The following is a 24,025-nucleotide window of genomic DNA, read 5'->3' on the forward strand; positions in this document are numbered from 1 at the left end:
AGTGGAGGTGGGGGGTAAGGCTCTGGATCGTGTATTGTTAGCATGTTTTTTAGATTATTCTTCTATGGCAGGTTACATATGTGAATGACTAGACTAGATCATAAAAAGTCCCGAACATTTGTTTAAGAAAATCCTTAATTGGCAATGGATAGCGTTTCTGACCAACAGCAGCATGACAAGAGCTTTAGAACCCCAAATCTAATGGGAGTACGCAAAACAAATCAGCAGAGGGAAAGCATGAATGCAGGGTCCTGAACCAAGGAAAGTGGAACTAGTACGGAAGACAAGTGACAGAGCAAGGGGACTGAGCGTGTGGGAGGTGAGGAGAGGGGGAGTCAGAAATGACTCAGGTTTCTGGGTTGAGTCACTGGAATTAAGGTGATGCCATTAAAAGGAAAAGGGACATGAAGGGAAGAGCGGGTTTGGGACGGAAAGACTTGGAGTCGAGTTTCTAAGACACTGAGTTTGGGGGATGGTGCCCACTTTGTTCCCTCAGGCGCAATGAGACCCGGGGCTGCAACATGAACGCGCTGATGCTCCACGCTTCCCCTCACCTGTTTACTTGCTGTGAGGTTGCCAGAACACTCCAAGCAGTCGTGGTAGACGCTGTAACAGATGACGGGCTCCGGCAGGCTCTCCAGGAAAAGCAGCAGGGCTTCGGCTATGGAGTGATTGCTAGCAGCTTTGGGCCCATCGTTAAGGAATAGGGGATGCTGCTGCCATGGTCATGGTTAGGAAAAGCCCCAGGAGCCAGCATGTGCCAGAGTGCTGCCTGCCCAGCCAGGCTCTCTGCTTGGAGCTAGGATGCCGGGCTGACATCTTGAAGGGGCCAAGCTGCCTGTCAGCTTCGCCGGGCCCTCCTGAATTCCTGCTATATATTGGTTGCTTAAAGTTGTGAAGTCTTCTCTATACAAACTTTAAGTAAGAAAAACATAACAGCTGAGGACACAATATCTGATTTTGAGCCTTAAAATATCATCCTTTCCTTTTGCTCACCTCTCTTTCTCATATTCACACACACATACACGCGTGCACGCATGAACGTCTGAAGGATACAGAGGGTATCAATCATTCCGGTATCCAAACAGTCCCTGATATGCTCAAATTCCAACCTTAGGCCTGGCTGCTGAAACAGATCTTCCTGAAAAAGGGAAGAAAGTCACAAAATAATTCTATTTTCAGAAAAGCAGCAATGATTTCCTGACCTAGAAATATAATCACCAGCAGGGTACAAAAGGGGGCAGCATGGTGAGGCCTTTGAATCACCCCACTAGACAATGTGATGTAGGCTGATGTGGCTAATTCATCTTGCAGGCCTTCCCAGCCACGCTCCCACAATAGGTCTTCAGCGCAAGACATCCATTAGAAGAGAACTCCCTGGCGGTCCAGTGGTTAGGACGCCGTGTTTCCACTGCAGGGGGTGTGGGTTTGATCTCTGGTGATCCAACCGAAGGGAAAACTTTAAAGTAGCTACGTTTCCTGCAGTGTTACGGAGGTATTGACCAGAAAGAGAAAAAACTGAAGAAAATACATCATTTATAAGATGGAGAAAGTTAACATGGCACCTCAGTGCTTTGAGAAAACGAGATTATGGCAATAAAGTATTTCTATGAGTCCTAGGATCCCTTATATTTGTTTTATAAAATAACTTAATGTCCTATAACCGTGAACAATAATATTATATGTATTGCTCAAAAGTTACACCTGAAAGGAGCTCTGTAGAGAAGGTAGACTAGCATAGTTCTTAAGAATGTGACTTTGGGCTTCCCCAGGTGGCACGCAGTGGTTAAGAATCCGCCTGCCAATGCAGGGGACACGGGTTAGAGCCCTGGTCCGGGAAGATCCCACATGCGGCGGAGCAACTAAGCCTGTGCGCCACAACTACTGAGCCTGCGCTCTAGAGCCCACAAGCCACAACTACTGAAGCCTGCGCACCACAACTACTGAAGCCTATGCACCTAGAGCCCATGCTTCACAACAAGAGAAGCCCCCATCATGAGAAGCCCGCACACCGCAACGAAGAGTAGCCCCCGCTCGCCGCAACTAGAGAAAGCCCAAGCTCAGCAACGAAGACTCAACGCAGCCAAAAATAAATAAATAAGTAAATAAATGAAAAAAAAAAAAAAAAAAAAGAATGTGACTTCTATAGACTCTCTGGGTTCAAATCCCAATCCTGCCCATCTGTTAGCTTTGGGACCCTGATCAAGTTACTTAACATTTCTGGGAATCTGTTTCCTCATCTGAGTACTACTGTGAGAACTAAATGAGGTAGTGCTGTAAAACATTTAGCACAGTGTTTGGGACATTGTAATGCTCAATAAATCTGAGGGGAAAAGTGGAGAGAGAGTATCCTAAGAATGCATGTTGCTCCGAAGTGGCAGAGCTGTGGTAGATCAGAGTTTCTATTTATCTCCGTGGGACCCAGATAAGTGAGTCAGTGAAACTGACCAATCTGAGCTCTGAAATCTGAAATCAGGCTTCCTGAGTCATGGCCCCGGGAGTTCCACTGGTCCCCTGCCTGTCTGGCTTGTCAACAAGTTAGCCGCCCCTCCCATTCCTAGAAGCTGGCAAGAGTTTCCACAAAGGAGAGCAGCCGGACATCCTGAGAAGGCTCCAGAGGGCTTTCCACCTGGGGGACCCCAGAGGACCAGGGAGGGAACATGCTGTGCTGGGAAGGCCCTGCTATGTGAGGCTGCCTCCCCTGGGAGGAATCAAGTGCTGTATGTAATAGCGGGGCCTCACAGGGGTGTGGAACGTGAACCTACTGACCTTCACTCCCCGGGGTAAGAACAGCTTTCCACAGGTTCTGCAGGGGAAAAGCTTTTTATGCCCGAAGTTCTCAGGGCTGATGGTTTTTCTTAAGGCAGCATGGCCTCTGCCAGGTGTGCCTGCTTCATCCACCTACCTGCTGGATGGCATTTCGGTACAGGTAATCAACCATCATCAAGAGCTCTTTGGGGATGTCCATGGGTCTTTCCAACTGGCTCCCATCATCTTCAGTCTGAAGTTGCATCAGAGTCTGAGAAGAAATAAAAAGCATGATCAGAAGGGCCACCAATAGAGCTTCTGCCAGGCTGGCTTCAGGAGAACGCAGGACATGGAGACAGCAAACCCATGGAAGAACTTGGAAATGTTTTGATGTCCCTAAGCAAACATTCAGCAGGCAAAACTGAAATCAGGTGACATGATCAAGGTACAAAGGGTGACTTTTGAGAACTGGGAGTGGCGTACGGCAAGCAGTTTCAATCATGTGAAATGTGCCTCATCTTAGAGAAACACCCTGCCTATAGCACTTCACTGTCCGAACCAGAGAAACGGGGTGGTCTGGTGAAAAAGGACACAGACGTGGGAATACAAAAACCCAGAAGCAAGGCCCAGGTCCAGGGTTAACTCGCCAGGGACCCATGACAAATCACTCCCCTCACTGGGCCTCTGTTTTCATCTATATAATGGAGAGGACAGAGTTCAAGAGTCCCTGAATTTAAAAAAATGCAATGGAGGAAAAAGGAAAGCATACCTATTGCCAAAAATCTGCTCCAAACTAGCTCCCTTGTATTAGAATTGTCTCCAGAGGAGCCTTTTATTTATTTATTTTTAAAATTTTATTGGAGTATAGTTGATTTACAATGTTGTGTTAGTTTCTGGTGTAGAGCAAAGTAGTTCAGTTATACATACACACATATCCATTCTTTTTTTTTTTGGCCACACCATGCAGCCTGTGGGATCTCAGTTCCCCCACCAGGGATCGAACCTGGGCCCTCAGCAGTGAAAGTGCTGAGTCCTAACCACTGGACCACCAGGGAATTCCCAGTATGTTCATTCTTTTTCAGATTCTTTTCTCATATAGGTTACCACAGAATATCGAGCAGAGTTCCCTGTGTTATACAGTAGGTCCTTGTTGGTTATCTATCTTATATATAGTAGTGCGTGTATGTTAATCCCAAGCTCCTGATTTATCCCTCCCTGCCATGTTTCCCCTTTGGTAACCATAAGTTTGTGTTCAATATCTGTAAGTCTGCATAGGAGCCTTTTAGATCTCAGAAAATTTAGTTTAGGATGATAAACCAAGTGATGATTAAAACAGAAAAAGGAATAATATCATGGGCCAGGGACATTCCACCATCTTAGTATCTATGGCTGAGTTTCTCTAATATGTTATTATGAAAGACCGAAAAACATGGCAATAACATTTTGCAGCTTTTCCCATCAAGAGGTAGAGTCTTTCCCCATCCAGAATCTGGGCTGACCTCACAACTTGTTCCAACAAATAAAACATGGCAGAAGTGGTACCGTGTGAGTTTTGGAGCCTGGGCCACAAGGAGCCTTACACCTTCTGCTCTCAAACTCTTGCTACCACTTAGGGAAGCCCAGGCCAACGTACTGAATGACGAGAGCCCATGTTGAGGGAGAGGCCCAGTGAGCAGCCAACACCAAGCAAGTCAAGGAGGCCTCGTTGAACCCTCTGGCCATCACAGCTGCCGTCTGACTGCAACCACACAAATGAGCCTGGGCGAGACCAGCAGAAGAGCCACACCGGAAACTCACAGTCATGAGAAGCAATAAGTTGCTGCAGTTTCAAACCACTGAAAATGTCAGGGTCTGTTAAACAGCAGTACACAACTCTACAGTAAGCAAACTCTACGGAGGCTGAAGAATCCTCAGGTCCCTGGGAAGGTAGGTACACGAGTATCCTGTTTGATTGGTTTGGCTGCTACACAGTTCTGGATGTTTCCTTGTGGCAGGTAACTCACCAGCTCTCTAATACTTTCCAGCGGCAGGTCCAAGATTGGCTCCTTCATGTAGCACAACGTGTGAATGGGCGATCCAAAACAGCTGGGCAGGTAGTTCCCAGACACAGACAAAAAGTAATCCTTTCCCCTGTCCAAGTGTAAAACCAGAATGTCCTCGATTTTGTCTTCACCCGAGTTGAGCTTCGTAGCTGTGGTCTTATTTACAAAGAGCTCCAATTCAATCTCAATGGCAGAATCTGAAAAAAAACGTAAACAGTAACGCTGGTTGGCAGAAGGCCAAGAGTAAAGGGGAGAGAAGACGAGCGGGAAGAGGGTGAGGCATACAGGGTTAGGGGAGAAAATAAGAGGCATCAGCCAACCAACAAGAATTTACATGCTCAGCACTCAAAAGACACGTGAACAAGGAGTTTACGGTCCAAGCGGGAATATGAAAACAGTAAACAAGAACATGAATAGGTAGCTGCTATAAAACTCGTGTTCTAAGTAGCACAGCTCAAGCTAGAAATGATTAATACAATAAGAAGGCGTGGCTCAAAGAGCTTGTCCTGAGCCAGCTCATATGAAGACACCCTATCCAGTAGAAAATACAGCACGTTATCAGACTGTGAACTGTCCACAAGACAGGCTTAACTCCTCTGCCTCACGGCACTACGGAGAGCGCCAAGGAGAAGTTGGGGGCAAGACACGGGTGGTACATCCTAGCGCCAGACATAATTTTTCTGGATGACCACCCTATTACCTTTGCCCACAAGAGCGGACAGTTGGGAGTTGATTATAGTGAGACAGAGGGTGAAAACGGCTCCTTTAACAGCAACACCTGCTTTACAGCACTCCTGTGCCTTCTCTCCCTGCGAAACTGTGGAACATCCACGCGACTGAGAATGCTTTTGAAACTGAACTCATGCTCCTTACTATTTTTTTTTTTTTTTTTTGCTGTACGTGAGCCTCTCACTGTTGTGGCCTCCCCCACTGCGGAGCACAGGCTCCGGACGCACAGGCTCAGTGGCCATGGCTCACGGGCCCAGCCACTCTGTGGCATGTGGGATCTTCCCGGACCGCGGCACAAACCCGTGTCCCCTGCATCGGCAGGCAGACCCCCAACAACTGCGCCACCAGGGAAGCCCTCCTTACTATTTTTTTTTTTTTTCTTCCTTTGCGGTATGCGGGCCTCTCACTGCTGTGGCCTCTCCCGTTGCGGAGCACAGGCTCTGGACGCGCAGGCTCAGCGGCCATGGCTCACGGGCCCAGCCGCTCCGCGGCATGTGGGATCCTCCCGAACCGGGGCACGAACCCGTGTCCCCTGCATCGGCAGGCAGACTCTCAACCACTGCGCCATCAGGGAAGCCCCCTCTTTACTATTTTATATTATGGATGGTTCATCCACAGGGCTTTGAAAAATGTTCAAGCAGACAACAAAACACTCAGACACAAAAAGCTTATTCCAGGAGAATGAGCAAAGATAGGGTAGGGTGTTCCCCAAACCAGCAACCAGGAACCTGGGAACGGAGGTCTTACCTGGCAGGAGGAACCCTCGGCTGGGGTTGGCGCTCAGCCACTGCTTACAGTAAGACTCTTCGTCAGGCTTGTTGATGAATTCAAACTGACACGGTACTTGTCCATTCCGAATGGTAAAGGACTCTATCTGCAGCTGCATGTACTTCACGTTCTGAAAACAGAACTGGGAACAAGCCCAGGACCAGTCAGACCAGTGCCCTCTCCTTGGCAACCTGCCTAGCCACCCCAAATGGGCAATCCTTGCCCTTTCTGGAAAGAAAACAAAGGACCATCGCTTTCAAATCATGTTTCTGCTTTTAAGTATTTACCTGGGAGGTCACAGCTACCATGAAAGACCAGTTGTCTGTGTTTAACTCAGAAATCCTAAACTCAAAAAACTCATGTTGTTTTATAAATAATTTCCTAACAGAATCCAAGTTTAAATCTTCTATATGCAAAGACCACATCCAAAACACCCTTCATACATTCCACTCCCAAAATCAACCTCCTCCTTCCAAGTAGCTGGACATCTAGGGCATTAAAAATACCCTCACCATAAGTCCTCATTTAACTGACTTTTTGGTACAGTGAATTCTGAACGATCTATGCTATGGCACGTCTATGAAACATCTTTAGCCCTAACTTGACTTCTCCCAACGCCCATTACCTTTCCATACTGCTTTCCTTCCCATCAACTCATACGTACCCAAAATTTTGGACTCAATTTAATCTCAAAGCAAAGCATCAGTAGGAAGGCAAACCCAGTGCAAGAGTACACACTAGCTATACTAAGATCAAATGAAACACATTTTGGATCCTCTGTGCCTTATTTAACTCATGGATGGCCCACGTATGGGTAAAATATATGAGCCACAAAGGTACAGGCTCTTCTGGTTAAGAAGATCAGGAGGTGAACCAACAGCCCCTCTCTTGTCAGCTGGCATCATCAGCCTCACTTTATCTAGAAGCAGCCGATCAAGACTACAGTCCAGTAGTCTGACAGGTGCCTCTTGCAATTCTGAGCCCCAGCAGGTGAGATTTACGTTCTGTGAAGAGAAGAGCCTGATGCCTTAGCACGTCCTCCCTACCTCTCGCTTGGAGAGGGACACAGAAGGAATGCTGTCATTTTCCATCTTATCCAGGGAGCGAACGATCTCCTCCAGAGTCTTCCGATAAAGCTCTTCATTTACGACCCTCACCTGGAAGGGAAACAGCAGAGACAGTTTAGAGGACATTCACGGCCTTGGGAAATAGCAGTTGATAGCAACACGAAAGTGAATACTAAATAGATTTAATTTAACGAACAAAGAACCCAATTAACAATAGATGTAGAAGGGTGCCCCAGAGGCAAAGCTTCTGGTAAAATCAACTGCTTCCTGATTAGCAGAAAACAGATGCAGGAGTGAAAGCTTGGCTGGCAGTTCTGCTGGGTCTTATGCCCGGGGCAGAAAGACGCCCAATGCCTGGCTCTGCTAGGCTTGCTGCTGCCGACAGGTCTGCAGTAAGGAGCTTCTCCAGGGCTTTGATTTAAAGCAGCATTTCTCAGGCTTTTTTAAACATGTACTCCATCAGCCAAGATTTTGTCAGGCCTTCCCTTCCTTATTTTGAATTACAGTTTTTGTCATTTTCCAGTAATAAAACCTTACCTATAACATTCATTAGGCTTTTTGCAAACCACCCCCACCCTCGTAGATTCTGATGTGCCTCTACCCGCATCCTTGAGAATTGGTAATATAAAGAAACGCATAAGTCACTGAAGAAGAGATACAAATGGAGAATACATAAATAAAAAGATGTTTACTGTAAATCAACTATACTTTGATAAAAAAAAGAAAAAATAGATTACAGAAACAGAAAAAAAAAGATGTTCAGCTTCACTAGTAATTAGGGAAGTGTAATCTAAAATAATGGAGTATCTTTCTCTTTTGGCTCACTGGGTCGGCAGAAATTTAAAAGATTGATAAAACCCAATATTAGCCAGGCTGTGGGAACACCAGCTCATCCAGAGTTGGTAGAAGTGTAAAATGGTAAGGGCTGTCGGGAGGATAATTTAGCAGACTCAAACAAATTTAGAATACGTTTTTCTTTGAACCACTAATTTCACCTCTAGGAATTTCACTCTACAGAAATATTCACAGTGGTACACAAAGATATATGTGAAGGGTGATCACTATAGCAATGAATACAATAGCAACATTTTGGAAACAACTTAAACGATCAATATATATTGGGGTTGGCCAAAAAGTTCCTTCGGGGTTTTCCATAATATTTTATGAAAACCCCGAAGGAACTTTTTGGCCAACCCCAATATATTACGGTTCATCCATACTATGAAATATTTTGCAGCCCTTAAAAATAATGAGGAGGGAGCTCTCCCTTTACTGACATGGAAAGATCTCTTAAAACATAGCCAGCGGGGAAAAAAGATGTTCTCAGAACAATATGCATGATATATCTTTTACAAAAAGGGAAAAACTTCCTCTACGCTATACATAGAATACTGACACACATTTGCATAGAAAAAGATCTAGAAAGATACAGTCCAAAGAGCAAAGGGGAACCTCCACGTATGTAGAAACATACAGTAGAAGTCTACAAAACAATTATGAATTAAATTTAAACAGCTTCCTCACACTCAAGGTAGGAGGAGGAGACCAGAAAGACAAAAGTGGTCTCAGCTGTGGGAACCAATTCCCTAGAGGACGATGACCAGAGGCACCAGCTGCCCACCTACCCCGATGTCAAACACTGAGCTGACGGGCTTGTGGTCGCTGGTCTTCAGGGCCATGTGGCTCTGGTAGCTCAGCTGAGTGATGTTCTTCCCTTTCCAGAGGACCCGGTCACACCAGGCGGGAGCACGACACTTGTCGCTGAAACGCAAAGTCCACACTGGGAGCCCTCCCAGGCACAGCAGCGCCCTCACCTGGTGAGCTCCCTGGCTCAGCTAGGGGTGACGGGGCAGTCTCCCAGTCCATGCAGCTGGAGATCTGAGAGGGCAGGGGCGATTTGGGCCCACTGAGGGGTAATGTGTATCCTGCGGGTATCACCCCAAACAACTGCGAAAGCTCAGAGCCAAAACGCCATTCAGAATGATTCTCTGCACTCTACTGTCCTATGGAGATCAGGCAAGAGTCACAGCCATCTGAGGGTGAAGGACTCTGTGGTCCTCAAAAGATGGTGGTTAAAACAGGTCGTGAATTCCTGCTGCCTGGGTTCAAATCCTGCTTCTACGCTTGCCTGCCTGGGAGGCTCTTGAATTTTGGGGGTTTCAGTTCCCCAATCTATAAAATGAGGATAGTAAATCATACCTACTTCAGTGGGGTGCAAGTAAAGTGTATTGAACAGTGCGTGGCATCCCACAGGCACCAATAAAAATATGAACTACTAGGTAAAGGCCAAGTACAAGCTCGGTTTGCTGCAATCATCACCCCAAGCGTAGCTGGAAGGTAAACGAGTCTCAAGAATTCTTATGAAGCAAAGGCTAAGGCAGTCAACAAGATGACGTGCAGGAAGGCAGGCTGCTTAATGAACAGATACTCAGAGAATGTTTGACCTGAGTACAAAACATGGGGAAGAAGTGATAGGAAACCTATCTTTTTCTTTAGGTCGATGAGGGCAAGTGCTTCCATAACTTTCTGAGTTTCCATCTGCTCAGCCCCCTGAAGCAACCTCTGACCTACCTGGTATCCCAATCGTCAGAGCCAGTGTCATACTTGTAGGTGGGCTGGAACGTGAGCTCACCCTCGTTGAAGCCTTCGAAGACAGCCTTTGCAGCGACCTGAGCTCTCAGCTACATGAAAGTACGGATAGAAAAAAAAAAAAATCTCAGGATAACTGCTGTTTGATGCATTTTCCCCTCTAACCTGCCTTCCTACGTGATAAAAGTGCATTCCCAGGACTTTGATAACACTAAAAAAAAAAAAAAACACTCAGGATAAAAAGGTCAAACCTTGGGCTTCCCTGGTGGCGCAGTGGTTAAGAATCCACCTGCCAATGCAGCGGACACGGGTTCGAGCCCTGGTCCGGGAAGATCCCACATGCCGCGGAGCAACTAAGCCCGTGCGCCACAACTACTGAAGCCCGAGCGCCTAGAGCCCGTGTTCCGCAACAAGAGAAGCCACCGCAATGAGAAGCCCGTGCGCAGCAACGAAGACCCAATGCAGCAAACAATAAATATAAGTAAAATAAATTTAAAGAAAAAAAAAAGGTCAAACCTTGAATTAGCAGAGGAAAGGAAATCAATCTGGAATCCAAACTCTAACCCCAAAGGAAAGGCCCATGAGAAAGCTATTCTGCAAGATCTTGAGTTAATTAACTCCTAGGAAAAGGAGCACGCTAACCATCCCTCCACCTGTTATACAGTTTTTAAGGCTCTTTTATAAAAGTATACCCACATCCGAGGGGCCTGAGTACCACCTTACTGAGACGTCCCTAGGAGGATTAGGTACCAAAGGACAGAGATTTTTCTCTTCCAGGTATCAACTGTGCTTCATCTGCATAGCACAGTTGTTCCAATTATACAGAGGAATAGAACTGCATAGAACAAGGTCTGGAAAGAAACAATCCAAAAAGCAAAGGGGAACTTCCATGTATGTAGAAATATATAGTAGAGGTATACCCAAACCATTATGAATTAAGTTTAAATTTAAATAATTTTTAAAGGAGTTTGTCGAATCAGTTATATGAACTGGGGTAAGCTCTGTGCTTTGGTTTCCCCATCCGTAAAATTTGGATTTATAATAGAATCTGCCTCACAGGATTGTTGCAGAGATAAGCTGTCAGCTTAGAACACTGCCTGACACATTACGATAGTAACTAGCACCCTTGTCACTGCAGTGATTCTAAGAGCTCCTTCTCAGCAAGACAGAAACCATAGGTGTTCCTGCCTCCTCCCTGGAGCACCGAGCTCGGCACTGTGTGGACTGGTGAAGAGCTGTCAGCTCCAACTTTGAGACAGAGTCAGCTATCCAGGGGACAGCAGCTGACAAACCCCAAAACGTGAATTCCTAAAAAAAACTATTAAGAAAAAAACAACAGGAAACTTAAAAAATTTAGGTATTAGTGCAAGATGATTCTTAAATGGGTAAATATAGACCGTAAAACCGTCTACAAAGCAGAGAAACACACAGACTGGGTACCATTACTTAAGGAAAGACCAGAAAAGAGGGCAAGAGGAGGGACTTCCCTGGTGGCGCAGTGGTTAAGAATCTGCCTGCCAATGCAGGGGACACGGGTTCGAGCCCTGGTTCGGGAAGATCCCACATGTCGCGGAGCAACTAAGCCCGTGAGCCACAACTACTGAGCCTGCGCTCTAGAGCCCACAAGCCACAACTACTGAAGCCCGTGTGCCACAACTACTGAAGCCCATGTGCCACAACTACTGAAGCCCATGCGCCTAGAGCCCATGCTCCGCAACAAGAGAAGCCACCACGATGAGAAGCCCACACACTGCAACGAAGAGTAACCCCCGCTCGCCGCAACTAGAGAAAGTCTGCACACAGCAACCAAGACCCAACGCAGCCATAAATAAATTAATTAATTTTTAAAAAAAAAGGCAAGAGGAGATGGTATTGAACTACCAGGGAAATGAGAATGCCGCAGTCCAGAAAACAGTGGCAAGAAATAGATAGTTACAGAACAGACTGGGTTAAGGCTGAAATGGAAATTAAAGAGAATAGTTTACTAAGGAAAAGAGTGAGAGAGAAAAATGGATCGATAAAGAGATTATTCCATAAAGAAAGACATAACAGACTCGAGATTTTCTTTTTCCCCCTTCAACTGATCTGCACTGGGGGAAAAATAAAGGAAACAGAAAGATTTAGACTAATGACAATACAAAGAAGATTGAAAGGGAGATACAGGCTAAAAAGAAAAAGGGCTATAACATTCTGAACAACTCTGACCACTTGAACAGTTTCGAAATCTATTGAGAGCAGTAGCCTGAAGAAGGTCAGAGAGAAACAGATTTCTCTTGTCCTGGGAAATGGCCAGTGCTTTGAGAAAGGAACGCTAACCCAAACAATGGTGGAGGAGAGCACGATACAGAACTGCTTCCTGTCGGAAGTGAAGACAGCCATTCCGAAAAAGAGTGGTCACGCACACTGGACAGACCTGGTGAGGGGCAGGGGGAGCGGGAGGCCCATCCAAACCATCAGTAAATCACCTTAAAAATACCAAGTATCTTCATTATGAGACGCTTGGTTCCCTTTGGGCCCCACCTTGAATGACTGAATGAATGGGCACGCCTGCGAGAGAAAGAGAGCAGCTCTTGCCCCGGGGGAGATAAGCCTCAAGGGAACAGCCAGGTGGCAGACAACTGTGGGAGAGGGGAACGCAGATGGAAGGAAGGAAGGAAGGAATGATGGGACACCAGTTCCTCAGGGAAACCTCCCCAGATGAGCAAGAAGAGGCTGGAGTTGGGCAGCCAGGCTTTCCTGTGCCCTCCTGTGGAGGGACGGCTGCCTGAAGAGGGCCTAGGTGGCCATCGGTACCTGGTCATTCGCATACAGGGTTTGAAAGGCCTTCTCTTCGATGAGCTTTTTCACTTTTTCCACATCCAGCTCTTCTATTCTGTAGTTGAGGTCCCCCAGCCACAAGATCACACTGCGAGGACAGAGCACAAAGGTCACAGGGTTTAGGAGGGACTTCACCGGCTCCAGCCGGTGTGCTCCTGACAGAAGGCCCCCCGAGGCTCAGCCTCTGGGGAGCTGGGCGGGGAAGGGACTCGGCTACTCAGGGCCTCTTTTCCTCACACCATCCCATTTAACACCATGTCTAGCATGCTGCTTACTCAATTATCTTGGTCCAAGTTCACTGTACACAGTCTTGAGTTCTCCTTGACTATTTTATTCTTGTATGGCTGGAAAGATAGTCTAATAAGATCTAAAAGCAAGACAATAATTTACCTCTCTCCTGGGAAGAGGCAAAAAAGGTCAAGTATTGGGAGTCCTGTCAGTCACTCAGGGACCCCGGACCAGATGATGCCATGATGCCGCCTCTTGCCTCACCCCCCCTCCAGTCCACAAAACACACTCGCATCCTTTGTTTCTGGAGCTGAGGTCCTCTGAAACAAAGCTCAACCCTTCCAGTGGAGTCTGGCTTTAACCACCACCGTATCATTGGTTGGCTCTTTCTGCAGAGTGTGACAGGTATTTTATCACACCTGCTGCTTTGGGAAAATGATGACTAGATGCTCCCAGGTGACATCGCATGTCCCATGAAGACCAATACCGCTTTATTTGAAGCCAAGAACCAGGTCATGAGAGAAACCACGCGGCAGCATACACACACCAAAATGAATGCATCCACAAGCTAAAAGCAGACAAACTGACATGCAAGCTGCAACCTCACAAACTAGGATGCTTCAGGGTCAGCGGAACGGGAGACACAGTCCCTGCTGGGTTCCCTGGAGAAGGGAAGCCATCCTGGCAGCTTTCCAGAACACCAATCAAGACAGGTCTACCACCACAGCAGGCGGACGAGAGGCTGGGCTCTGTGTACGCCCTGGCAGACACCACAGCCCCAGTGGCTTCTTCCTTGTCATAAAAGAAGGGGCACATGCTCCAAGTGTTACTGTAAAGTCTGAAATTCCAGTATGCCTTGAATCTAGACAGAGAGCAAGTATTGGAGATAAAGGAAATACAGAGAACAGACAAAAATCAGCACCAGATGCTCCAAGCAGCTGCAACCACGGCTCTGTAAAGTTGAATCAAGAGGCAAAGAAGACTAAGTGAAGACAGAGAAATGCAGCCCAATTCTCAATTACACATGCTTCTGGAGAGAACAGGCAGACAGAATCCTGAAACATACTAAACCTGAGCTTGAGATGCTCACTCTGGGGTGGCTTTCCTCATGACACTGCATTCAGGCAGACCCATGTTAAAAATAAATCTTACACATTTTCCAGGAACAGATGGTGTCTGGGAAAGATTCTAGAGGTCTGCCAGATGGCAGGTTGGGAAACGAAAAATTTCCAAGAGAGGTAATCCCTGTGTAACTGAGAGTTGGCTGAAGCTCCCACTCGGGCAGTGGGAAGCCTCCCCCGGCCCCCCGCCTAATGAAACAGAGAGCCCGCAACTCGGCCCGTGGGGCCCGGTGCACCTTGTCGGGGTGGAAGGCCAGACTCACTCGTGTTTGCTGATGGTGAGAGGGGGGAGGCTTGGGTCAACCTGACGAAACTGCATTCGAGAACAAATGTCTTTGTAGTCTTGGTTCCTCCTCTCATACTCCTCCGTGTGGGCTGCCAGGTGGGAATTGACAACGCAGATGCTGGTGTTGTGAAACTGGAACCGGATTGCCACACCACCTTTGTTACCCTGTGAAAGGAGTCCAAAAGAAGACCAGTAGTTGTTTAAACACGAGAGGCTGCAAAATGTTTTCTCTTAGTTAGTCTGCATCATAATCCTGAGAGGTAAGTAAAGCAGTGTTACAGTCCACATATTACAGGTAGGAAAACACATCCAAGGAGGTAGAACGACTAGCTGGCCAGTGGCAAAGGTGAGTCCACTTTCCAGTAAATCACAGGCAACCCACATGCCTCTCGCTTCCCCATGAGAAGCTAAGCTCTCGCAGCAGAACCTAAAAGGATTTAACAGATTCTAGAAGAGAAAATTGCAAACCTATTATCAGCATTCTTTCTTTCTTTTTCCTTTCTAAGCATTCTTTCTTTTCCTTGGTGACCCAGCATAGATGTCATGCATTAAATGGGAGGACCCACTGGAGGCTCTGGTGTGAAGTGAACACGAGGATTTGGCTAGTTGGGCAAATCAGCCAGCAAGTCACTAATATACAAATTCTGAATGGTCTGCTCCATCTAGCCCTGCTCGATCACGAGGGTACAGTTCACCTCGTACCGCCAGCACCCTCAAACTGGGACGTCTGCAGTCACAGTATCACGAGAAGTGGGGTCCAAATCTTAGGGACCAAGGCCCTCCATGTGCCAGATGTACCAACCAGGAACTCACCATCCTCCCCATGATTCCTGTCCCCACCGTCTCAGCTTCCACTTCTGAGATGTACGCTGCATGCTCTTGTTTGACATATAACAGCAGCATAATCCCAACCAGTCGGATGAGCTTTACCTGGAAGAGAGACAAGCATTCACGTCATGGCATTAACTAGGAGTCAAAAGGAAAAGTAGTCCGGAAGCTGGCTGAGAGTATTACGGAGGAGTCCTCCACACCAGGACACAGGGCAATCACCTGAGTGACTCCGTGATAACCTCAACAGCCTACAAGTGCCAAGACCTGCCTCTTTCACACCCAGAGACGCCTCTTCCAGAGGGCCTGGAACTGAAAATCTCAGGATCATTAGGGCTGGCTTTTGATGAAAGTCGCAGAAGAAGTGAAAAGTTATCTTAGCATTTCCCTGCATAGCAACAAAAAACTAGAAGGTCCCCGACTCCTCTCTTACCTTCGCGTATCTGGCATCTGGATGAAGACCCTCTGATACAGCTTTAAACCACTCTTCCTCCTTTGGGGTGTCATGGAAGAAAAAGGCTTCTTTACTCAAATCAAGCTCCTGGAACCTATTGGGAGAAGCAACCAGAGAGTAGAGAAGGGTAACGTGTGAGATGGCACGTTCGCACGTTGGTTTGGGTGTGTAAGGCCTAGCTTTCTAGCTAAACTGCAGGACCCTCAAGAGGGAAGAAGAATAAACACTTAGCGACAAGGGACTAAGTTCCTCAGTCAAGGAACTTACCAGGTGCTTTCACAAGCAGCAGCCCATTTCTTCTTCATAATGAACCTGAAGTAGTTAGAAGAGTCTCCATTTTATATCCGAGATCACTAGCTCGCCCAAGCACCAAGTGGCAAATGGGTTCAAACCTAGGTCTACATAAATTCCAAATTCTAGGCCCCTTCCACTCCTGTACAGGCTTCTTTGCTGTCCCCTCCCCACCAATAGTACCCAGTGCAGTGGTGACAAGACAGCAGGTGTGAAAAAAAAAATGACTGATGGATGGGGCCTTTTTTTTCTTTTAAGCTAACCTTCCTTCCCTGGCAAAAGATATTTTTGCTTTGTGACCAACAAAGTGTTGAATGTCTAAGTAATTAAATTCAGTTCAACGTGTACCGATCTTAACAGAGGGCTGCACTCAAAATTAAATATTAGCATTCAAATGCCAAGCTCATCACTTGAATAGTGCCAGAAATTTGTTTACTGTGAGGAAGCACACTAACAGGGGAACAGCTGCTATTAAGCATATGCTCATTTTTCAATCCCTTCACCTGCTGTGAATTCTCAGTTATAGATCCATGCCCCCATCCCTTCAACCGCAGCTACACGTTCTGGAAAATGCAGAGGCAACTAGAAGAGAAGCACTCACCCCACACAGTATACATCTGGGGCCTGGATACCATGGCTGAGCCAGGGCTGGAGGCACTCCTTAGGGGACTGTCCATTCACATTGTATGTTCCCACAAAAAACCTGTTGCCAAAGACAATCAATCAGTCACTTGGGAGGACTATGGACATGACGGGGAAAGCACTGGATGCTGATTCTGCTCGGTTTCAGTCTCTCTGGACTGGAATTTGAAGCCTTAAGAAATGTCACATCTATCCTAGACCAGTGCAAATGGCACCAAGGGGTGACATGCAGTCTGCCGTGATATTTGTTGCTTTTGTGATAACTTCAAACAGTGGAGGCCCACTCCGAACATTCCTACTTAGCTTTAACAGCCATTAGAGAGCCGTAATCCACAAAATGACTGTTTACTGTGTGTACCACTGAAATGAAAAAAGGAAAGTACACTGGTAACTACTTTCCGAAAGAAAGCAACACCAGTGTTCAGACAATTCACTGTTTATATTCCTAGAAGCAACGTTACTTTGTGTTATAGTCCCAATGCAATGATTTACAAAGATCTGGCAGTCATAAAAAGGAACAAAATTGGGTCATTTGTAGAGACGTGGGTGGATCTAGGGACTGTCATACAGAGTGAAGTACGTCAGAAAGAGAAAAACAAATATCGTATATTAACGCATATATGTGGAACCTAGAAGAATAGTACAGATGAACCGGTTTGCAGGGCAGAAATAGAGACACAGACGTAGAGAACAAACGTATGGACACCAAGGGGGGAAAGTGGGGGTGGTGGGATGAATTGGGAGAGTGGGATTGACATATATACACTAATATGTATAAAATAGATAACCAATAAGAACCTGCTGTATAAGAAAATAAAATAAAATTCAAAAATTCAAAACTAACTAAATAATAAAAAGATCTGGCAGAATTCTGCACCCTTTATTCATGTAACTTTCGCTCACCTTGCCTAAAAAGATTACCAAACACTAACTTCCTCTGACTAATTTCAATTCAAATGACTTTCTTCAAAGGCCCCAAAAGGGGCTTCCCTGGTGGCGCAGTGGTTGAGAGTCTGCCTGCTGATGCAGGGGACACAGGTTCGTGCCCTGGTCCGGGAAGATCCCACATGCCACGGGGCGCCTGGGCCCATGATGGCCGCTGAGCCTGCGTGTCCGGAGCCTGTGCTCCGCAACGGGAGAGGCCACAACAGTGAGAGGCCCGCGTACAGCAAAAAAAAAAAAAAAAAAAAGGCCCCAAATGACCAAGGGATACACAGAGGGATAAGCAAAAATCAGGATCTCTCTCCTTCTTCTGCACACGTGTATCTCTTTAAATATTTCTGCAACCATTTGCAAGTTGTGTCACTCCCACCATACCTCCCACAGTGCCTGGCCAGAAAAGGCACAGAATAAATGCCTGCTAAGGAAGAGTGAAAGGAATCACTCATTTAGAAAATGATGGGAGGGACTTCCCTGGTGGCGCAGTGGTTAAGAATCCGCCTGCCAATGTTCAATCCCTGGTCTGGGGAGATCCCACATGCCGTGGAGCAACAAAGCCTGTGAGCCACAACTACCGAGCCTGCGCGCGCTGCAGCTACTGAGCCCACGTGCCGCGACTACCGAAGCCCACGCGGCTAGAGCCCGTGCTCCGCAACATGAGAAGCCACTACAATGAGAAGCATGAGCACCACAATGAAGAGTAGCCCCGGCTCACCGCAACTAGAGAAAGCCTGAGCACAACAATGAAGACCCAACGCAGCTAAAAAAAAAAAAGAAAAAAGAAAATGATGGGAGGGACTCTGTACAGGATTTGCTTTCAAATCCAGGGTATGGGGGAATTGCTTAAATTTCAGAGAGGTGAGTGATCATTTTGCTGCGGAAACAGTCTAAGACCCAGTGAGCTACCTGAAGTTCTGGATATAGGTATAATCCTCTTCTTTCTGCATTAGATGTGATTTCACGATTGTATCTCGCAGTCCAAACTTCTGCATGGATAAAATATGAGCCTTGTCTGATACTGTGATAGTGGAGGAGCGAACCATGTCAGTTATATCAGATTTGGACTTATTCTGTCTAGAAAAACAAAAAAATATATTTTTATTACAAAAAGTTTTTATCATATTTTGATGAGTCCTCCTTGACAAAGTACATGAATATAAAGCTAGAAGTTTCCACACATCAGCATCTGAATTTCAGAAGACTTAAAAGCCTAAAGTAAAACTTATTTGCTAAAACAACACTATTTCTGTGTGGAACAAAGTAAACTTATATGTTGTTGATTGTATAGTACATTGGTCCAGAGATAATAGGTTTGTAGAATCTCAGACCAGAAGGAGACCTGGAAGATAATCTAATCTGATCCCTTCATTTTTCAAACGAGAAAAATGAGACCCAGCAGCGTCAATGATTCATGCGCCTGGGTGACAGCAGAGTGTGAATCAGAACTCGGTTTAAACAGTGCTCTTTCTGGACCCTGGGCCTCACGTAACAAGACTATAGAACTATCTAGATCTTTTGACTTGATAATTCCCCTGAATCTCTAATCCACAGGAATACCTGAAATAAAAAGAAAGGCAATGAAAATTTATATTTTATTATTATTTGTGTAGTTTTCATAGTCATACTAAAAATTATTCAAATGCCAACATTTAAAGTTAAGCAAAATTTGGCATATGTACATAACAGAATCCTAATAAATGCTCAGAAAACTTTTGTTGAAGATTACTTAATGAATTAAGATACATAAAACACTTGAAACAATTTCTGACATTGAATAAATGCCACTAAAGTGCTTAATTTTAGATTGTCATGTACATACTAATTAAAACTATGTAAAATGCATCTATGTATATCAGGAAGGCTCAAAAGTGAATTGAGAATGATAGATTTAGCTACGTTTAAAGCCCAGGGATTGTTCATTACTGTTTAAGTGTGTAATTTAAATATTGACACAAGTAAGTTTTTATCTTGACCAGATGATTCCAGCTATGACCAGTAGGGGGCACTGGAGCACACACTAAATATAACCGCATCAGAAAAAAGAAAGGAGTAACTAAAAACGGGGAAAAAGAAGTATCTTCAGAGTCAGGAAACTCCTAAAAGAATGGGAGGGAGAGGGCTTCCCTGGTGGCGCAGTGGTTGAGTCCGCCTGCCAATGCAGGGGACACGGGTTTGTGCCCCGGTCCGGGAAGATCCCACGTGCCGCGGAGCGGCTGGGCCCGTGAGCCATGGCCGCTGAGCCTGCGTGTCCGGAGCCTGTGCTCCGCAATGGGAGAGGCCACAGCAGTGAGAGGTCTGCGTACCGGAAAAAAAAAAAAAAAAAAGAATGGGAGGGAAATCAAATGTTTCTAATCTACATTTCCGCAGTAGGGTCAGACTGCCAGTTTCAAATCCTAGATCTGCCACTTGCTAGCTCTGGATCTTGGGTGAGTTATATAACATCTCTTCTTCACCTGTTTCCTTAGCTGTGAAACAGAGAAAATAATGGTATCTACCTCTTAAGTTAAAGGAAGGTAATCCATGTAAGTGTATGATGCCTGGCACACATAGGAAATGCTCAATAAAAGCCTAACATTTCCTAGGCCAGTGACTGTGGGACAATGGACATCGTGCACAGCAATGGCCTCAGTTCTACAGCCAGGAAAACCTCAGCCCTAAGAGGCACAAGTGAAGGGAGAGCTGCATTACCTTGGGATCAAGTTTTCTGGTTTATCCTGACCCCAGGAGCTTTGGTCCACAAGCAGACCCTTCCCATCTGGTCTTGACTCATCAAAGAAAGAACCACCTAAGGGGAGGAGGAAGGAATTAAAACATACTTACATATGCTTTACCATATAGACCACAGCTTCTCAAACTGTAGTCTGGGAATGACTGGTGGTTTTCATATTGCTTGAAACCATAGGAAAGGCCTAGGCTGGTATCTGGATGAAGCTCCCAGAGAGCAGGATAGAGAGGGGAATAAAAAGTATTTCATCCAGATGTCTTTACTACTGAAAACATAACTGTCCCAGCTAGTTTGACCCCCTTTTCTTGGAGACGGAGTGCATTATAGAAGGAACAAAAAGCTAAGAAATCTGCAGACCTAAGTTCTATCACCAGCTCTGCTATTTATTAACCTTTTGACTTTGCGCAAACCATCTAGCCTCTCCTGATCTCAGTAACTTGACCTGTCCTGCCTTCCTCTCAGGCTTATCGTAGGGATTGAATAGTTGACACGAGTAAGCACTTTGAAAGCCACGCAACATATTATAAAATATAACGTAGCGATGTTATTACCATTTACTGCAAGTGAGATTTAAATTCCAAGGAGGAAAAAGGCAAGGGTCAGAGAAGTAAAATTGGGAAGACCCTAAGTGCTTGCCATTGTCAACGCAGCACCTTGAAAACCAAGGAGCCCAAGGACCTGCAACAAAGAAATATTTGGGGAAAGTTGTTAAATCAAGACAAACTGGAAAAGGAAAATCAATCTGCCAATTTACTGTTTCTTTGCTCCTTAAAAGCCAGATCCCTTGTCAACAGGGAACAGCATGAAGAGGCCACAGAAAGATGCTGCTTCGATCCACAAGGTACAAGGAGCACCAGGGGCATGAAACATCACTAAGGAATTCTGCTCTGAAGACTATTACTAAACATGGATTTGTCAACCATGCATTCACAAGAACGAGAAAAAACAAACAAAACACTGGAGCTGAAAAAGAAAACACGATCATTTGAAACATGAAAATAGTTACGTTTCAATGCCTCCAATCAATCAACAAGGGCTTTCAATTTTGCTTCCTAAATTGCCTCTCAAATCAATCAATATACTCCTATCCCCAATATCACTATACTAGCCTAGGGTTACCAACAATTCCCTGGAACTAGTTGAGGGAGACCTCAACTAGTCTCCCTGCTTCCTCTTTCACCCCACCCTCTCTAATCCAATCTCTACACTGTGGCCAGAGGAGTTTTTGAAAAAATGACAACATGGCTTAAAACCTTTTAAAAGCTCGCCATTGGATAAATCCAAGCCCCTTAATACGGGTGCCAAGCCTCTTCCCAGTGTGGATCCTGCCCACCTCTCCAGACACATCACTCACCACAGCCCCCTACCTCCTTGAATGCCATACGCCAAGTATACTAAAGTTACTGCAGTTATACAAAGATCCCATCAGAAACCGACTTCCTTCTTCCTCACTCTGCTTTCCGTGGCTAACTCCTACCCATCCTGTGGCCAGGAGTCAGCGAACTTTTTCTGTAAAGGGCCAGAGGGTAAATGTCCTAAGCTTTGCAGGCCACATAGTCTCTGCAACTACTTAACTCTGCCATTATAGTGTAAAAGCAGCTATAAGCATCAGTATGCCAATAAAACTGTATGGTCACAGATGTTTACATATTATATAATTTCCACGTCACGAAATGTTATTCTCTTTTAATTCTTTTCAAACATTTAAAAAATGTAGAAACTATTCTTAGCTCATGGGCTGTACCAAAGCAGGCAGCAGGCTGGATCTGGCCCAGGGGAATGTAGTTAGCCAACCCCTGGTATAGATATATCTTAGAGGCCATTTCTTCTAAGAAGCCTGCTCTGATTCCTCCCAAACTGGTCAGATGCCCTGACACAGATGTTCCCATAGCTCCCTGTACTTCTCCCACAATAGGCTTGATTGCTGTGTGTTGTAACTGTCTCCCCAGTTGGCCAGTAAGCCTACTGAGGACAAGACTATGCCTTAATACTAAACCATTTGATATTAAATCTTATATATATTCATCGGTTTATTGCATGCTATTTCTGCTAAAGTGTAAGCCCCATGAGGTGGGGACTTTGTCATCTTTATGCTATTTCCCAGGGACCTGGAGCAGCACAGGTGCATAGCAGGTACTCAAGGCGTCAAATGCAAGTGTCAGGAAACTTAAGTTGAAGTCTAGCTCTACTATCATCTTCCTGTGTGACAAGTTACTTCCTTTCTTCGGGTCTTACTTTCTTCATCTATAAAGTAGGGACTTAAAAAATATCTCACAGGGCTTTACAACGTGCAAAGGCAAACTTAGGAATAATGCTTAGGTGTTGTTTCTGCATGTCAGTGCTTTCTGAGGACTCCGTCAGGCCATCTCCTGGGGACAAGTGGTTTGTCCCGTGGACTGGGCTTCCGTCCAGGAGTGGGCATTGTAGTGACTGGAAAACCACCTTGCTGACCTGCGTCTCGTTGATGCCCCGACCCCGTATCTCTCTCTGGACTCCGTCCAGCAAGAACTAGAACATCTTCATTCATGACTTCATGTAAGGAAATGTTAAGGCATGGTTGGGGGGATTTCCAGCCACAGGGCAGTCTTCTCGCAATCTCTTCCCTCCTGAATCTGGTACGGAAGCTGGCTGTCAGCAGCTCTTTACCAAGTTTATCATCGCACAGCCCCACGGTCCCCTCTCCGGCCACAGCTTCCTGCCCTTCCTCCTCTTCTGCTTCCCTACTGCCACGCTGCCCTTTTTCCAACCTCAGACCTGCAGTCCCTTGTCACCCAATCGAAGAGGTGACATCAGGGATTTTTTTCCTTTCTTCCCATGTTCGGTCATCACGTCCTACAAATCGTCTCTCCTAAATACTTTTATACCTGAACTTCTCTCCTATCCCTACTGCCATGCCTTAGTTTGGGCCCTTAATATTTCTGGAGAGCACACTCAGTGATTTCCCTGCCACCATTCTCACCCCCTCCAGTGCATACTGACAAACCTCTAGAAGGAAACACAAATCTGAGCAGGTCTTTCCTGTGTGTAAAATCCCTTAACTTCTAACACGTTTGTAGTAAAACCCAAACCTCTAAGTATTACATACAAGGACCTTTATAATCAGCCCCAGACTACCTCTCCAGGCCCATCTTCCACCCCCCACTCAAACCACTCCTCTCTCGCCCCCAATCCAGTCACATCAAAACCATTTATTTTTTTAAGGGAATTCCCTGGCAGTCCAGTGGTTAGGACTCTGGTTAGGCGCTTTCACTTTCACTGCCGAGGGCACGGTTTCGATCCCTGGTTGGGGAACTAAGATCCCACAAGCCGCGCAGCGACCGGGGCAGGGGGCAACCATTTATCTTTTTAAATGTTGCCTCTTCACCACCACCCCCGCCCCGATGCTGGGCATAGTCTAACCACCCTCAAACCCACCTGCATGTATCGAACTTCAAACTCACCCTTCAAGACTCAGCTCAGGAGTCATCTCCTTCGAAAAGCCCTCTCTGGCCCTCTCCTTCTACTCTTACCCAGTGCTTACTTCTATCAAGGCATTTATCATAATTGTAACCATGCTTATTTAATTTTATTTGGCCGAGCTGCACAGCATGTGGGATCTTAGTTCCCCAACCAGGGATCAGACCCGGCCCCGGCAGTGAGAGCACCGAGTCCTAACCACTGGACCGCCAGGGAATTCCCTGTAACCATGTTTAACTCTTTTTATCAAGCTTTCCTCTTTAGCTAGACCACAGGCTTCTGGGAGCAGGGGCTA

At 46.0% G+C, this 24,025-nt stretch overlaps 1 protein-coding gene and 1 non-coding gene across 8 annotated transcripts in view; both read right to left on the reverse strand.

Moving 5' to 3' along the window:
- INPP5B (inositol polyphosphate-5-phosphatase B) overlaps positions 1-24,025 on the reverse strand; it is a 47,738-nt gene that overhangs the window by 1,869 nt on the left and 21,844 nt on the right. For 5 of the 7 annotated variants that reach the window (XM_067725554.1, XM_067725557.1, XM_067725556.1 and 2 more), the window contains 15 exons: positions 20,238-20,334; positions 18,456-18,623; positions 16,570-16,671; positions 15,657-15,771; positions 15,209-15,325; positions 14,373-14,560; positions 12,737-12,848; positions 9,926-10,035; positions 8,980-9,115; positions 7,334-7,444; positions 6,267-6,429; positions 4,752-4,987; positions 2,906-3,019; positions 1,057-1,141; positions 555-682 (listed from right to left, as the gene is read on the reverse strand). In XM_067725554.1, the coding sequence (XP_067581655.1) occupies positions 555-682; positions 1,057-1,141; positions 2,906-3,019; positions 4,752-4,987; positions 6,267-6,429; positions 7,334-7,444; positions 8,980-9,115; positions 9,926-10,035; positions 12,737-12,848; positions 14,373-14,560; positions 15,209-15,325; positions 15,657-15,771; positions 16,570-16,671; positions 18,456-18,623; positions 20,238-20,334 (1,982 nt within the window). The other 2 variants (XM_067725555.1, XM_067725558.1) reach the window with 2 other exon arrangements.
- TRNAE-UUC (transfer RNA glutamic acid (anticodon UUC)) lies at positions 3,731-3,803 on the reverse strand. The gene has a single exon. It is a non-coding gene; the product is annotated as a tRNA-Glu (tRNA).

Source organism: Pseudorca crassidens, chromosome 2 (assembly GCF_039906515.1).
Source record: "Pseudorca crassidens isolate mPseCra1 chromosome 2, mPseCra1.hap1, whole genome shotgun sequence".
Taxonomy (NCBI): Eukaryota; Metazoa; Chordata; class Mammalia; order Artiodactyla; family Delphinidae; genus Pseudorca; species Pseudorca crassidens.